Below are 16,383 nucleotides of genomic sequence, written 5' to 3'. Positions count from 1 at the left end.
TTTTAAGGTGTTAATGATGTATGAAATGAAATTTTAAGGTTAGCATATATCAAGACAAAGTGTCAGCTTTTGAGAAGAAACAGTGGAAAATATGTTAATGATATATATTTGTCACTTTTTGCCACTTTGAGGAGTAACTGTTGACCGATTTTCTCTGTCCATAAACATCACATCCCATTTTGTTGTGTAACATCAGCAAATGTCTCAAAAACACTAACGTTTGATATTTACATTACATGTGCAAAATGTTAAAATATTTGTACAAAATCTTGCAGAAAAAGAAAAAAACATACAGATTAGTCTATTTTTATCTTCACAGATGTCAGATTTAATTTTTCATTTGTACTTTCCCCCCAAAAATTAAGTGGAAAGAATCAAAAATCACAAATAAACATTGAATGCAGGACAATCATGGGTTTCAAAAAAAATTTATTACTAAAAAAGGCACCAAATACAGGCATCATGTTGATAGCATCGTAGTTATTTTCCACAAAATGATAGCACCAAAAATATATCGTTATTTCCCATGATTTCCTGTTCCCGTGTTGTTTTGATAGGCACACAGTTGAAAGAAAACAGGGGGTGGATCAGAGAGAGAAACACACGTCAACATCTCACATGAGAAACAAGTTTTTTCTTTTGCAGTGCTCTCCAACCAGTGTCATACACTTAAAAAAAAATTACAGTAACTTTTACATCAGTAGCTGAGTGTAACATAATACATCATAAAAGGGTAACATAATAATACATAAATGAAAAAAAAAAAAACATTTTAGTGAGATGTGAGCAAATAAAAATTAAGTGAGGGATTTTGTGTCTGGGCGGAACGAAGGCAGGTAGACACACATCTTTTATAAAATACATCATTTTAAAAAGTGATTATTTTCATTAGAACAGTAGTAAGGCTAAAGCATGTCATGTGGATGAGATCGAAAGCTTTGTTGTTGCCCAAATGTCGGCGTCTGATTTACAATCACATGGAAATGTCCACTTTCTCACTCTTGGAAAAGAAAAAGAAAACACTTTGGATGATTTGTGAGGAAAAATACTGCATGGCACTTAATATTGGCAGCTATCAGAATACAGTACAAACAAAACAAATGAGAATTTGTGTTGAAACAAGAAGAACGATCTGTTCAACGTGACAGTACAAATGTCTCAAAGTAAGGCTTGAAATACAATTTTTTTTAATGCAAATAAGGTTCCTGCTCATGAGGGAAGGATTAACTAAAGTTATGGCATAATTGCACTTGAATAGGTATCATTCATTTTTGTTATTATTTACACTCTGCACTCATTCAGCCTCGGACGATAACGGCACACTGTATGTGCTTAATACTTTCACAGCAGTCAGAAGCAGCTGTAGCTGATGTAGAAGTCGCTCCACAGGAAAATTAGCCTTTGTTGTGTTTAATCAGAGTTTTTAAGAGTTAATTTTTCGGCAGAAACAGTGAACTATAATGATAAATGCAGAAAAGGAGGACTTCTACACTGACTACTACTCTACAGAGTAACATTTATTAGCAGTGAAATGACTCAATGCAGCAGAGAAGTGTTTTTGTCGAAACAATCACCAGTGTCTGAGCTACCAGTCACCATTTTGGTGCTAAAAAGGACGTAAATGTCAAGTAAGACAGTGATGAAATTAGCAACAGTTTCAGATGCAGATGTTTTGGCTGTTTCACGCAGCTGAGTGGTTTATGGATTCCTGAGGTAGCCCAGTTGTGAAATGATTAAAACGCTGCGTAGCTGTCTGCACGTCACACTCTTCCCTTTTTTAAAGTGGTATAAAAATACATTAACAAACATCTCGTTCCTTAAGTACAAACTTTCTTTTAGAAAATACCTTTTTATAATTTTACTTCCTACTCCTCCTCTGCCCTTCCTCCTGTTCCTCGTCAGTGTTTCAGACCTCAGTGCCGTCGTTGAGGTTGTTGTGGAGTTTGACCTCCAGGTTGACCTGTTTGACCTTGGCCTTGCCGTTGGGCTCCTGGTTGCGGTTGAGGATGTTGATGTTCCTCACTGTGCAGTGTTTGGTGCTGAAGTTCTTCTCCACACACTTGTCCATGCACACCTCCACCTTGGTGTTGAGCGGATACTCCTCATACACTTTCTGAGCCTTCTTGCTCTTCTTCTTGTTCGACCGTCGGCAGCGGCGGAGCAGGAAGCAGGAGGCTAGCAGGACCAGGACCAGCAGGGTGAGGGCGGCCACGCCCCCGCCCACCGAGGTGCCCATGTGGGCGTTGAAGGTTGCGGAGGGCCCGGCCTCCAGGCGGAGCGACTTCATGTTGGTGCCGTTCTTTACCTGGTCGCCCTCGTTGTCGTAGATCAGCGACTCGTCCAGTGTCAGACGGCCGCTGCGGTCCACCAGGTCGCGCTTGGAGCGGCTCAGCTCATAAGTCACCGAGCGCTGAATCCTGGGGCTGGACCGCGACTCCGGGCTGATCACATAAATCACCTGCAGGTACCATTGGTGCCCCGCCTCCACCTGTCAATCAACAGAGAGAAAGAGAGAAGGGGTTAGCTGCTGTATTGAACGAACCTGCCTTTTATTTCAGTATCCTGGATTAAAATCTTTCATTTTCTCTAATGCCACTTTTGAAAAAGTCACATTGTAAAGACTTTATGCTTTGACATCCAACTGCCCGTTAAATCAGGGAATAACAACATGAGATGCTTAAAAGAGCACTTTTAGACTGATATAGCATTGCACTCCTACAACATCATCGGACTCACAATAGACAGTTTAGAAAAAAATAAATCTAAATCGATGCAAAGAATCAGTGAAAACCTGGCGCCCACATTACCCACAATGCAACTCGACTGACGCCTGTTCGATTCAGAGATTCTGGTGTGTTATGCTAGTAGCAGCTAATGTAGCCTGGAGCCTGCAGCAGAGGTCTGGTAAGCTCACTGTTTTCTAACTCCACGCCCACAGATGTTTTTCATTTTCAAACTTGTAGTCTTCAGCCCCAACCAACGCTGACTCAAGTGACATCACTTGAGGACATTTATCAGACTTCACACAGCTCCCTCTGGCAACACTAAAGGCTTTATACAACTTTTTTCACTGGTGTGCAGTAGTACTCCCAACACTTGGAAACACAAACCGATAAAATTGGAAAATCGGAGTTCTGATGAGGAGGGTCGCACTCAATGACAAGAAGTCACTTTATTTACAGAAGACAAAATGTTTTCGGCTATCCGGCCTGAAATTGCCCTTTAAATATGTCACCACACTCCTTAAGGAGATAACCTGTTCAAAACTGGTTTATATACACTATGTAGAATTTTAAACTTTGGGAATTAGGCTTGTGTTATTTGCTCTGGTCTGACTGCCACCTATGACAAACTTTAAATTAGGTAATATTTTTATGGCAACAGCAACGTCTCTGACTGGTGGAACCTCATAGGAGCTTGTGAAAAGTTGATAACTAAACAGAGGAACTCAACATTTCTCAAAAATGAAGCTGAAATCCAATATTTCAAAATCTGTAAGCTCACGTAAAGTTGACATCACAAAATAAAACATCAACAGTCTAATTCCCTATGAAAACAATATTCCCTAAAAATATATCTACGGGAAACTGAATTCAGGAAGCAAACGTTTCAAGAGACGTCCATCAGATCACTCAGTGGCTAAAGAAGACAGAATATGTCCCAACTTCAACACAACACTGCAATACATGACACAGATGTAGTGCAGCCGGTTCCACACACCTTGTAGAGAGCATCAACCTTCATTGTAAAGCCGTCCACGCCCGGCATGGCTGTCATGGACTGCAGCTCTGGGATGTCTGAGGCTAAGTGAGCCTCAAAGGGAACATCGTGGAAAAATTTGTCACAAACGTCTGGCTGTTTACGATCCTGCAGAGGAAACATGAAGAGAGAAAATAATCAGAGCACTTTAAAGTAAACTTATGTTCCTATGGCACAAAGTCTTGAAAAAGTCGAGTTTGTTCTGTTTCCATCTGTTGAAAGGTTCAAATTATTTAGAAATTCAACTAGTGGCTCTATATAGTGACATTCAAGAAAGAATTGTCTGCAGCACTGTCTGCAATATAGTGTAGATGCAGGACAAATGCATTAAAGTGTAATTTGTGTGTAATTATTTCTGCTACACATTATGATTTACATGATGAAGAATGTCAGTAATTTAAATAACCCACAGGCTTTGAAAAAATCTGGTGCCATCCCACTGAGAAATGGGGCCGGTCAGACTGGTGTGGCAGGTAAAAAAAAGGAAGATTTGTGTGTGTGTGTGTGTGTGTGTGTGTTGTTGTTGTGTGTACGGTGGATGTTAGCCTGCTGAGTACAGGCATAACATTACAGGAAGAATTAGGTTATCTTAGGTCATCTAAAGCAAATACATCAAAAGAAAATCTGAGGTGCTCTTTCCACCTGAGGGTTAGACTATACAAAAGGTAAATTCAGTTACAAGACCTTTGAACGGAAATAAAACAGAGATAAACAGGCACTAACACTCTTCACTTGGACATTCACTGTAAAGGTATTAATTGCTTGATCTTCATGAAATTAAAAACTGAAACTAAATAAATCACATTTTCGGTTCTGTTTGAAGGACAGAAATACAAAAAAAATATGACATGCAGGTTTTAATCAAACATCATCCTTCATGGCCAGAAAGTGAAGCTTCTCTCTTTAAATGGAGAGAGTTCAGCATCTGTTTCATTTCATGAAAATGTTGTGGTTCCATCTTCGCTCCAGCTGCTGCTGCAGCCTGGTTTTCCTCCTAGCAACAATTTCCCTAAAGGACAGGGAGTGCCATAGATTCTCCAGTAGTGGACAACTACAAAGAAAATCAGGCTTTTATTTGATACAGGCCTTTGTTTCCGTTTTATACTATATATAAGTATATTTGATCATATTTTTGTAAGACATTTTCAAATTTTCTCCCGTTTATCATCTTAGTTTCACTGTTTCCTTGTAAAACTCTTAATAACTCTTTAGTGATTCAACATCTACCGTATCCATTTCCCATTAAAAGGCTTCCAGCAAGGAAAAGCAAAGAAAGTCTTTTATTGTAAAACAACAGCAGGAAGTGTCGATTTTCAGTAACAGCAGGTAGACGCATAAAAAGGACGGTAAAGTGGAACTGACCAGAATTTTTTAATTAGTGAAAACAGTATTTCTGTTCAAACGTGAGACTCAGAGAAACAAGTAGTGTTCTTGTACTGAATAAATTAATGCTATGGAAATGTATATTATGTTATTTTTTATCATGACAACCATTATAGTACAAGTCATTTTGTTTTATCCTCTTTTATTCATTTATACAGACCTTCGGCTATTATGTAAAACCTGTTTTTATCTGAATTCTAGAGTTCTTGGGTTGCCAAGTGGTAACACAGTCTGAATCCTCAATATGTTAGTATTTAATATTTAATAATGATATTTACTCCCAGGTTGGCAGACATTTCATGCATTTTGAATAACGCTATTTAAACATGTACCACAGACCAGAGTTAACAAAAGAAAACGTAAATATTTGTACCAGCAGTAGGAAGCGATGTTTGAGGTGCTTGTTAGGCTGGATGCAGCCGTACTGCGGCCCCTCGTTGTACAGCGTTCCCGTGGGGTCAAAGAAGGGAACGTATCCATCCCTACCGGTGCAGAGGTAAACCTTCTCCAGCTGCAGTTTGTAGGCTGCGTTCAGGTTCTGCTCAGGGTTCCACAACACCCTGCCGTACAGAGTCTGACCTGCAGGGGGCAGCAGAGGGACAAGTGCATTTGTAGAAATGTTTGCGTTGCATAAAACTTAATGCATAAAGACATAAATGAAGTGAAGGTTACAACATTATTTTGGTGCATTGGTTAGAACTTCTTAGTAACTCATAACATGAAGTAAATGCAGATCTCACACCAATGGTAAATAAAAGGATTAAATATACACAAAAACAACATTATTTTGCAGGTCACATGATGAGCATAGATTGTCTGTATATGATTGAAAAAATTAGATTCATGTCCAGGATATTTGATTGATCTTTTATCAAATCAATCACCAGCTCAGCCACCGTTATACAAAAAAAGTTTGGAGTATGAAAAACAAAAATTACAAGACAGTGTGTTGTGAAAATTATAAGAAAGGTCAGTACAGAATCTCCCAAAATTCAGTTAAACCAAAAAGCCGCTCATTGCTCTTCAGTGAATATTTCTAAAAGGCTGTTTTAAGAAGGTTAGTTCTGTTTCTCTCCCCATACTCTAACCCTCCTGTCATACCCATGGAGAACGCTCCCTTGTAGTCCATCTCAGCCATAGAGACCTCAGCGGTGGCCGGGTCCATCATGAACACCTTCTCATTGTTACACAGCTGGAACTCCGTGTTGAGGGAGTAAACCACAGGAACAGGCCGGTTTGTCTGCTGGAAGGCGATCGGCACCAGAAACCTGTCGGAGAACAACAAGACAGTTCAGGTTTCAAGCGACTTGGCTCCTTAAAGGCTCCTTAAAATATGTCATCATCAAACTAAGACTGTTTGGACTCAAGTTGGAGTTAAGCAGGGCCGTACTTCTCTGGAGCGTGAGCCGTACAGGACAGAGGTTTGTCACCGGGGTCGATCCAGGGCTGAGTGGGCTGGACAGTGCAGGGGATCAAGAAGACGGTGTACTCTCCAGAATAGTCCTTCCTGTTGAAGGATACACATTAAGACAACACAAAAGCATTATTACCAAGGCACAGGAAGGTACACTGAAGAATCAAGGGGTTGAACTTCTGAAATCCAAAAGAGTAGAGAAAAACTTTCTGGGTTTTTCAGAAGTCAAAGTCATAGCCACAAAACCGTTTGGTTGTTCCACAAGGAACCGTCTGAGACTCCCTGCATAAAACATGACCTCCAACTAACGTCTTCTTATGTACTTTAAAATTTGACTGGTTACTGCAGTCCTTAGCTGGATGACACTGTATTTGGAAAACCTGACCTGCTGTAGGAGCTGGTGGCCCTCCACAGCTGGTACGGTGAGTCAAAGGTTTGAGCGCTCCACAGCAGCTGTATGTCAAACTCGATGCCTCCAAGGTGGTCAGGTGCCATCAGGTGGGACTTGTGGCCCGGCAGAGTGTGGTGTTCGAGGACAAACTGACCTGGAGGAAGGAAAAATGGAAGAAAAATTAGACAGAGAAGTGTGGGGTTTTTTTTGCTCTGAAGTGGAAGTGGACTGCTTCACACCAAAAGACTCCTCTGTCTCTGTCTGTTGCTCTTCATCGATTAGTCCACCAAGTCAACAAAGTATATTTGTTGTATTTCTATGACAACAGACACTTTCTAAAGACAAGGTACAGACCCAAACATCTGAAATGTTGTGGTGGATGTTGTGAACTGACCTCTGAATTTGGCGTGGGTTTTGAACTCAATCACCAGTCGTCCGTCTTCTCTGATGTAGATCCTGATGATCTGCAGTCTGGCTGAGAGGACGCTGTCAGTCTGGATACCTGCAGACATGAAACATCAGCCGCGGGAAGTCAGCTCAAGATTAAAGCAGAAGTGCAACATTGGTCAGACTGACATTTCATTAAATAAAACAACATAATAGGATACTGATCATTTCACATAATGTGTCAGATGTTTGCAAACATGGACCAAATGCATCACTAAATTAATCTTAAATGAAAGTTAAAAAAACAAACATGTAAACTGTATAAAGTTGTATATTTTCATTTCACCTGTCTCATATCCAGTATAACAAAGGGGGATCCTACTCGGCATGAGCAAAACCACAATATACATAAATAAATATGTATATACAACATGTCTAGTCGCAATGTCAAGAAACCATTATCAAATATGATTATGAAACCAAAACAGTTCACATTGCAATAAAACACCAAACACACAAAATGACCTGCCAACACGTATTCATGTTAAATAACAAGTTCATTTAATTACATTTAATTCAGTTAATGCTGTGTTTGGATGGAGTATCTCTGGAGAAAGATCAGGAGTAAAATGACTGCAGTGTTTCATGTATAAACATGATGCAATTGTATAAATGTTGAAATCCCACTTCACATGTATGTGAGCTCTTCTGCTCTGTTTTCAGGATAAACTCCTAGAAAGATTTAAATTATTTGCTTAAGAGCTTTCAAAAGCTGCAATAAAGGTTCTCATAATCGCTTGGTTGAGACTCTTTGTTTTGTTATACACAGATATGGTTAAACTTAAATAGGTACATGTAGCTCCAGAAGAAATGCATGATGGTGGGACTTCTAACTTTATATTATGATTTGCTCATAAAGAGATACAGTCAGTTTCCAGTTTATTAGGTCTCTGCTGTGTTTAGTCCTGACCTGTCCTCCAGAGCACGGTGTCGTAGAAGAAAGAGAACTCCATCTCGGTGTGATGCTCCAGGGAGGCCCAGCCCCTCGGTGCCGTCACGTAGATGTAGGACACGTAGAGAGGAACCTGCACCGTCAGGAAGGACTGAGCCGAGTCCCGAACCTGGAAGAACAACAGCATGCTTTAATGTCGGTTCTCCACCTGTGGGCTGGGAGTGACTACTTTTTCTTGTTGATTTTTAGTCTTTATTGAGTATTTGATACAAAGTATCTTATTCAAATATGTCGTGCACTATGATCAGTGGTCACAGATGAAGGTCCATTTACTCCCTCGTTCTGGAGCTTTCGACAGTAATGTACGTCACATGTTTTTTCCAAAGTCGAGAATGGACTGTCAAGCTAGACAAAACAGACAAGAAGTCCTAAAAGTGCTCAGAATAATGTTAAGTTTGAACATCTACAGCTCCATGACAACTGACCAAACATCTGCTGATGAAGACCATGTGACATGTTGAAAAGCTCCAGAACAAGTGAGTAGTGGACCTTGAGTGGAGTTTTGGCAACACCTGGTAACATTTTGGTGGTGATCCAGATTTAGATTTTCATCTGAAGACAGTTATCACTGTAGCCTGAAAGATCTGGTTGGATAGCTACTCAGTCGAGGTGTCTGCTACATAGTTTCTAATTGATAGTTCATAGTTCATACATAGTTCTAATTGATAATTTTTGCCAATTTAAACCAATTTTCCGGTGGTCACAGAAAGAAGTGACCCTTGACTGTCCTATGTACCTGGAAATCGGCGGTGACGGAGCCCCCGCAGACATCGATGAGCTCAGTCATGTCGTAGTAAGCGTCAAAGGTCCAGATGCAGCTCTTGAGGTTGAGGTGCTTGTAGAGCTGGATGCTCTTGGCCTCCCGGACGTTGGGGTTGAACTGGTAGGGGCGGTCATAACCCGGCCCCAGAGAGATGCTGTCATAGGACACATCATCCAGGAAACCTGTCTCTGTGGAAGAATGTTGTAAGTTTGTATTAGCTGAAAGTTTGTATTAGCTGAAACAGATCTAACAAATCTTTGTGCCATGGTCACAGAAAATAATAATTACTGATTTAAACAAAGATTTGGTAAAAGTTTAAGCACCATTCTAATCCATTGCACAAGGTATATTACTTTAACTATAACTATTAACTATATAAACAATATTTCCGCTCAGTCCCAAAATACCCGATGATAACTCCCTGTAATACGGAGCTCCCCGTGAGTTATAGTGACTACAAACAAGCTTTGAAAAAAGGATTAGGAATTGAACACAGCCTACCTTGTTTTCGGTGGTATGTGGTTATGGCAACAAAACACTCTGAGGTGTCCATACATAGCAAATAACAGATTTGGAGGAGGAAACACGTTCTTTACATCTGATTTGTTCATTATTTATCATCTCGCATGTATTATCAGCTACATAAGTCCTTGGACTCTTTAACTAGGAAACCATGAGAAAAGCTGGCTGCCCATGTTGTAGAACATTGAATTGAGGAATTGCAGCATTTCCCACTGTTGTATTAATGACTCTAAATGAATCTGGCTGTGACCATCAGATAAATGCTTTAAATGTTAAATGTCATGTAAATGATATTGCTTAATATCCTGTTTCATGTTTCATCTCCTGTTTCAGGGCGGCTTTGATGTTAACAGGACTCACAGGAGGTCCATGTGTGTGTGTTTATGGGATTGTGTGTTTGTGTGACTGACCGGAGAGACCCTGCAGGTCTTTGAGGGTAACAAGGTTGGAGCAGACGTGCTGCTGCCTGTAGATGGACTCTGACAGCAGGAAGTGCAGGTTGTGCAGCGGCATAGTGGACACCAGGGGGAGCATGCCGTCCTGATGGGGGATCTGCACTGAGATATGGATACTAAACAAGGACATACAGAGCAGGAAAGAAAATATGTTAACAAACAACACATAAAATTTTGGTAAAGACTTTTTATACAATTTAAAAAGCCACCTTCCACCCATCCCTACTCACCGGTTAGGGTGCTCCTTGTGCTTGACGTCCAGGTATTTGAGCGTGGCGATGAAGGACTGAGCCTGGAAGCCTCTGGCGGTTCCCGTGGTAACAGGCGTGTGGCAGATGGAGCCCTCTGTGCCGATGGTGGCGATGTTGCTCCTCAGTGGCGTTCCAAGGTGACCCGCCTTATCCCTGGCCTGAGCAACGCAGCGAACGTGGAAGCGACGGCTGAAATAAATACTGTCTAGGACCTGAGAGAGACAGCAGAGGAGGCAGAGTTAATGAGACTGCAAGAAAGGCTGAAAGAGGAAAAATGGCTATTCAGGGATTTTCTTCCAGCATTACTATTTTAAAATAGGGTGTTTAATGCGTTTTACCAGGTGATTTTTTTAATTTATAGCACCATAAAGCTAAAGAATCACCTTTTTTTTCTTTTGGGTTGACACTTAACTCAAGCAAGATAAGTAAGGATGTTATGTCATGTCTATGAGAAAAATTTGTCACTGTTCTTTAAAGTTAATGTCAGGCTGAGAAGAAGTGTTTCACTTCTTCTCTAGTTGAAAGTTTCAAGTCTGTCTCAACCACAGCCAGCATCATTTTTAGGTGATGCTTTTGCACTGATCACCTCGCCTCCATTTATTCCCTTTTAGAAATCCCGACTCACCATATGGTTGACGCCGGTATATGGGGTGGTGTCTGTGACTGTTTCGAAGGGGGACCGGGCACCGCTGGTGTCGGTGGGCGCCGCCACTTCCCAGGAGAAGTGAACTTGGGTCTGGTTGATGCCCGCCTCCTCACAGCGCTCCTTCATGACAGAGTATTTGGGGTAGTGAGGGTCACAGGGGGTGACGCACACCAGAGGGTAACCTGGAGAGGGCGTCTTCTTACTGCCTTCCTTGGTCACCTCCTGGACATGATCATAGTCAGCAAGAGAGACCACCTGAGGAGGAAGGAAGATGGGTAATGAGTTTTTTCTTCTTTATTTCATTGTTGTTATTTTAACACGGTCCAGATGAGGTGGGTAGAGCACAAACACTGTATGAGATGAGATTCCTGTTGAGGAACTAAAAGGCATTTGGGGTCAAATCACACAACATATTATATTTAAATGGCATATTAACATAGCTGTACTCATTGTAAGTCGTTCTGGTTGAATGCATAAGAAATGTAAAAACCTGTAAACAAATGCCTGAAGAAAAGTGCTGCCCCTGTTTCCTGCTGCGGTTTTGGAGTTACTGAATATGTATTAGAGGAGAGGAGTGCTTTTGTTGGGAGTGGAGATGTTTCTGGTTTCTAGCTCCAGGCTCCCTAAGTGCTAAAAACATGTTACGCTCTGAGCACTGCTGGAAAACAAACAAGTCACTAGCAAGCCAGTCACAAAAGTCCTTCAAAAAGCTGCTGAAAACACATTCTGTACAAGTTTGTCCTTCTGCTCCTGCTTTACATCTTTATGTTGTTCTGTGTTTGTGTTATTATTATGAAAAAAGACAGATTGGATGAGTTACGTCATGTTACGTTTAACATTTCTTACAATAGGCGTGGCAGGAAGGATGAGGCTGCCTGAAGCCTCCTGGTCCAGAATGGTCACTGTTGCCATAGTGATCTCCCCGAGCACCGCCTCCACAGGGTCGTCAGGGCCAAGGACCAATGAGAAGGACTCGTGCCACTCCCTGTCCTCATTGGACAGAATCTCCACTTTGAACAGGATATGGTCCATCCCTACAGAGTGAAGCAAAGGGAGATGTTTAAGCCATATTTAATCTCAGTAATAATGCTCCTGCTTTCCTCTACCGTCCATACTAAATTTGAACCTCATATTTACAAACATACTTGTATATAACTTGTAATTTTAAGCACTGACCAGGGGTGAATTTAAGCACTCGGCTCTTGGGATTGTAGTCGACTCCAGACTGGGCCGATCCGTCTCGGGTGCTGCAGCGGATCTTGGAGGTCCGGTCCAGATCCCCCCGACGGATCACCTTGATGTTGAGCACCTCGATGCCATCTGGACCAGGAGGCTCTCTGACCTGGTAGGATGCCTGCTCAAACTCAATGGTGGGAGCTGGAGGAACAGGAGAGGATGAGAGGTCACAGTGCTGCCCTCTGGTGGTTACTTGCATGTCATTGACTGTATATAATGATTTGCACATTAAGAGATACACTCAGTTGCCAGTCCTGTAATAAATCCTCCCTTCATGAAGGTTAAAATGTTTTTGTTGAAACTGTTTTAGCAAGGTGTTGATAAAACTTAACATGAAAATTGAAAGAAAATATAGAAAACTTTAAAAAGGTTTTTAAATAAATGCACCCAGGGAGGAACCTGCACAAGACCTGATACATTTGCAAAAATATGTATTGATCAGAAAAGAGCTATGTGAGCTGAACGTAAGTACGAGTTTAGTTGAGTAGATCAAAGAATATATATTTTTCAAAAACAAAATTCAAACTTTTTTTTTTTATAAAATACATTGAGAACCATGATCTATGATTTTCATGAGCTTGAGAAAGATGACAAATCAAATCCTTCCAAACATTTTCTTTCTGGAACAAAACTGAGGTGCCGCAGTAGTTCAGCAGTCAGGGAGACTACATCTACACACCAGCAAACTATCTGCTGTATGTCACTTATGAGGTGCCTGCTTACCATCTTCATCGTTGGTGATGGTGATGGTGACAATGTCGCTAACGCCCACCATGGCGCCACTCCAGTGGTCACCCAGCGGTGTCCCAAGATGCACCTGGAACTCCTCTTCGGGCTCAAAAACAGAGTCATCATTGATGTGAACTGTGCAGTTTTTTACCTGGGAAACAAACAAACAAACAAAACATTTTAATGGGCAGGTAACTGACAAAAAAAGATCCAAACAGACAAACTGACTTAATCTACTTTAGATAAACATTTTGGACTAAATTCTACCTTCTCTCCTTTGAGGAAAGTGATGCGTGACTCGTCAGCGTTCCTTCTCTCCTCAAAGTCGTCCATCACCATGGCTGACATGGTCCGAGTGAAACACCGCACTGATGACTTGAAGGAAAGGTCACCTGTACGAATGATGGGGATGTGGAGGACACTGTCTTTCTCCTTCACAGTGTAGGCACTCTTCTCAAACTGCATGCTGGGAACTGAGAGAGGAGATGGCTGTGAGAAAACTGATTCTAAATTCTAAATACTGGTCAATGTAATTGAGATATCAGTCATTCATAAGGTATGTGAGAAGATAATGTCTGTGACTTTCTTGTGTGTACATACTGTCCTGGAAGGTGTCAGTGATGACGACGTTCGCTTCGTAGGGCTCTTGGAGGACAGCACCCTGAGGAGAACTGAGGAACACCACAAAAGACTCAGATCCTTCAATGGATGGGTTCTGGATGTCGTCCATGATGGTCAAACTGCAGGTCTGTAAAAAAGGAGGCCAGAGCGTTAGCAAGGATTTTAAAGGTGTCCTAGCCCAGGTCTGTTGTCTTAAGGTATGGAAGAAGGACACCTTGTCCTTAGTTCTATGGGTTATTTTCTGGGTAATAAAAAACTCTTTCCTGGCATATTACAAAATATGTCATAAGGCTAAAAACACCTTGGTACGCTTCTCATACTGCCTTTGATGGTATTTATGGAGAGGTCTTTGGACTTTTATCCAGGTTAAGATGTTAATCTTGAAGAATTAATGAAGAGACTTCTTTATTTTCATTCCAATCCAGCTGCCTTTGACTTAACACTTTTAGATATCTGTGTAAAGATGCCTTCAACAACACTAAATGTGTTTTTGGCTGTAGGTGAGACATCTCTGTCCTTACCTCTTCAGTTTTTCCAGGTTTGAACTCCACCTTCTTGGAGCTGGGGATGTAGTCGACCCCCGGGCTGGCTGAGGGGGGGTCTGAAGGTCGGGTGGCACACCACACAGAGGTCACAGAGGACAGGTCACTGCCATGGCGCAGCACTGGTATTTCAATTGTGCCTGGAGTTAGTTTAAAAAATATGGAAAGAATCAGGATTTCTGTATAACTATAGATGTATCCTGGGGCATTTTATTAGAGCAAACAAATGACAACCAGGGTCCTAAGATATTAGGTAACCTTCAATAGCCCTGGTTTACAAAGTCTGCTTTGGTCTGCAATTTTAAAGTTATTTCATTAGTCATGAACTAATAGCAGCAGAATAAATTAACAGAGAAACTGAATTTTGCAGCAAATTTTGCTGAGACTAATTATGCTGATTGTTCAATGCTGCCTAGTTGATTCCTTTATCCAAGAATAAAGCTTGTCAGAGTACCACAAAAAGAAAAGAGAGAGAGGAGGAGTGGCTTGGCAGAGAAATGAGGGTGGAGGGGGAGGTGTATTTATAGCAGGACTCATAATCTTTCTAAATAAATACATACATTTTTCTACCGAGTAATGTATGACATTAGCTTTCAAGTTAAAATGCTGCTACAAGTGATTCCAAAGAATTATACGTGACACAGTGTCAACACTGACTTAAAAGCAGTAGCCTGTTGAGCAAATTATTATTGTAAGAGGCATCTATCAATCCCGTGTTTCCTGCTTCAAAAGAATGTTCTCTGTTCCAAAATAAATGAAAATACTAAAATGTGACAAACTGCCAAAGACTAACTGAAAAAAAACTGATAATAATCTAATGTAAATGTTCAGGGAGTATGCTTACATTCTGTTTCATGTGTAGTGATTTAGGAAAGGGTAGGGGGTCCACAGATATTACACTACTGGCAAGAAATGAATGCTACATTCTTGGATGTAGCCGTTATGAAACTTCCCTTTCCAAAGACAATTTGTTACTCTTCTTGGCACCTTCCTAAATTTCCCAGTGAACATCATTAAATGTATACATTTCTCTTAAATACTTACTTTCTCTTAAATACTTAAAAAGCTATTGAAAAGAGAGTGTGCCATAATTTTTTCAAAGAATTTCTCTCGGTGAAAAAGTAATTATATGAAAATGCATAAGGAAAAGAGAATCATACAACTACTCTGTGTACAGGTGGATGTAAGAAAACGGCTCATACCGGCATCTTCACTGAAAGTAAAGGTGGCGTTTCCAAGAGAAACAGTTGATGCATCGTTGGGTCCATCGATGACGACCTTTGCCAACGTCACGTCCCCCATGCGGGCGTTATCCGAGGCGTCTGACAGCACCAGCTCGAACTCCTCAGACAGCTCGTACTCGCTGTCGTCGATGAGCTTAACGTCACAGGTGGACATGCTGACGCCGGGGCCGAAGATGACGCGGTTGTCGTCGGTCATGCCGCGGCTCTTGTAGTCGGAGCCGGACTCCAGAGCGTGGAGGCTGCTGCCCTGAGCTGACTTGCCCACGGTGTAGCAGAGAGCAGACACGGTGCTGGAGGTGTCACCTGAGTGGAAATGAGGCAAGAGAGGGAGGGCCACTGCTGGTCATATGTTGGCTACTACATCTCCCCTGCACTTGACAAATACAGCTTTGCATTGCTCTAAAATACGCACCTTTTAAAAGTGAACAACATAGCATACATTTTAGGGAAATGCACCAGACCTACTTTTCCATGTTTATACTGAAACATGAGCGTAGCTTATCTTATCTTTGTTTTCCTTGGAGGTTTTATTCACTGCACTCTGTGCCAAACGATAGACATGTTTGCTTGGATTTATGTGACACCATAAAAGTTTGGTTGGTATTTTTTGTGCTCCATGCCTTATCTTTAACATGCTTACTTGAAACAGATAGTAGCAGATAACAGTTTTTCTTGATAAGTGATTAAAATAAAATAAAAAATCATTTTCTGTCGATTAACTAATCAATTACGATGAATACTCAAAAAGTGGGGTCTTTAACACCAGATGCAACTGTATTACATGTATTACCATCTGGCATCTGACATTAAAAGTTGACCTGCCTCACATTCATGCTTGCTGTACATTCATTACGTTGCTGTTTAACTTGGTGTTGTTTTCTTTAACCTTTAACCTTGCACACACTGAGGTGATTTATCTTTACAAAACTGATATTCTTTAGTCAAGTGTCGTTCAAAATTCATATATCTTCTTTTTAAATTATTCACAAAGACACCAGATATGTGGGACTGACTTTCAAGTAAATTAG

The 16,383-nt window shown here is 41.1% G+C and overlaps 1 protein-coding gene across 2 annotated transcripts in view; it reads right to left on the bottom strand.

Moving 5' to 3' along the window:
* Positions 1-412: 412 nt before the first annotated feature.
* fras1 (Fraser extracellular matrix complex subunit 1) overlaps positions 413-16,383 on the bottom strand; it is a 252,323-nt gene continuing 236,352 nt past the window's right edge. For both annotated transcript variants that reach the window (XM_044195242.1, XM_044195243.1), the window contains exons 55-73: positions 15,314-15,658; positions 14,091-14,251; positions 13,549-13,696; positions 13,216-13,421; positions 12,943-13,099; positions 12,160-12,360; positions 11,830-12,017; positions 10,963-11,238; positions 10,317-10,549; positions 10,042-10,202; positions 9,083-9,297; positions 8,305-8,455; positions 7,342-7,449; positions 6,942-7,101; positions 6,533-6,649; positions 6,244-6,410; positions 5,516-5,721; positions 3,721-3,867; positions 413-2,488 (exon numbers count right to left, since the gene is read on the bottom strand). In XM_044195242.1, the coding sequence (XP_044051177.1) occupies positions 1,907-2,488; positions 3,721-3,867; positions 5,516-5,721; positions 6,244-6,410; positions 6,533-6,649; positions 6,942-7,101; positions 7,342-7,449; positions 8,305-8,455; positions 9,083-9,297; positions 10,042-10,202; positions 10,317-10,549; positions 10,963-11,238; positions 11,830-12,017; positions 12,160-12,360; positions 12,943-13,099; positions 13,216-13,421; positions 13,549-13,696; positions 14,091-14,251; positions 15,314-15,658 (3,929 nt within the window). In that variant the 3' untranslated portion in view covers positions 413-1,906. The remainder of the gene's footprint in view (positions 2,489-3,720; positions 3,868-5,515; positions 5,722-6,243; positions 6,411-6,532; positions 6,650-6,941; positions 7,102-7,341; positions 7,450-8,304; positions 8,456-9,082; positions 9,298-10,041; positions 10,203-10,316; positions 10,550-10,962; positions 11,239-11,829; positions 12,018-12,159; positions 12,361-12,942; positions 13,100-13,215; positions 13,422-13,548; positions 13,697-14,090; positions 14,252-15,313; positions 15,659-16,383) is intronic.

Source organism: Siniperca chuatsi, linkage group LG5 (assembly GCF_020085105.1).
Source record: "Siniperca chuatsi isolate FFG_IHB_CAS linkage group LG5, ASM2008510v1, whole genome shotgun sequence".
Lineage (NCBI taxonomy): Eukaryota > Metazoa > Chordata > Actinopteri > Centrarchiformes > Sinipercidae > Siniperca > Siniperca chuatsi.
Note: the sequence above shows the minus strand (reverse complement) of the source record. Positions and strands in the feature narration are given on the sequence as shown.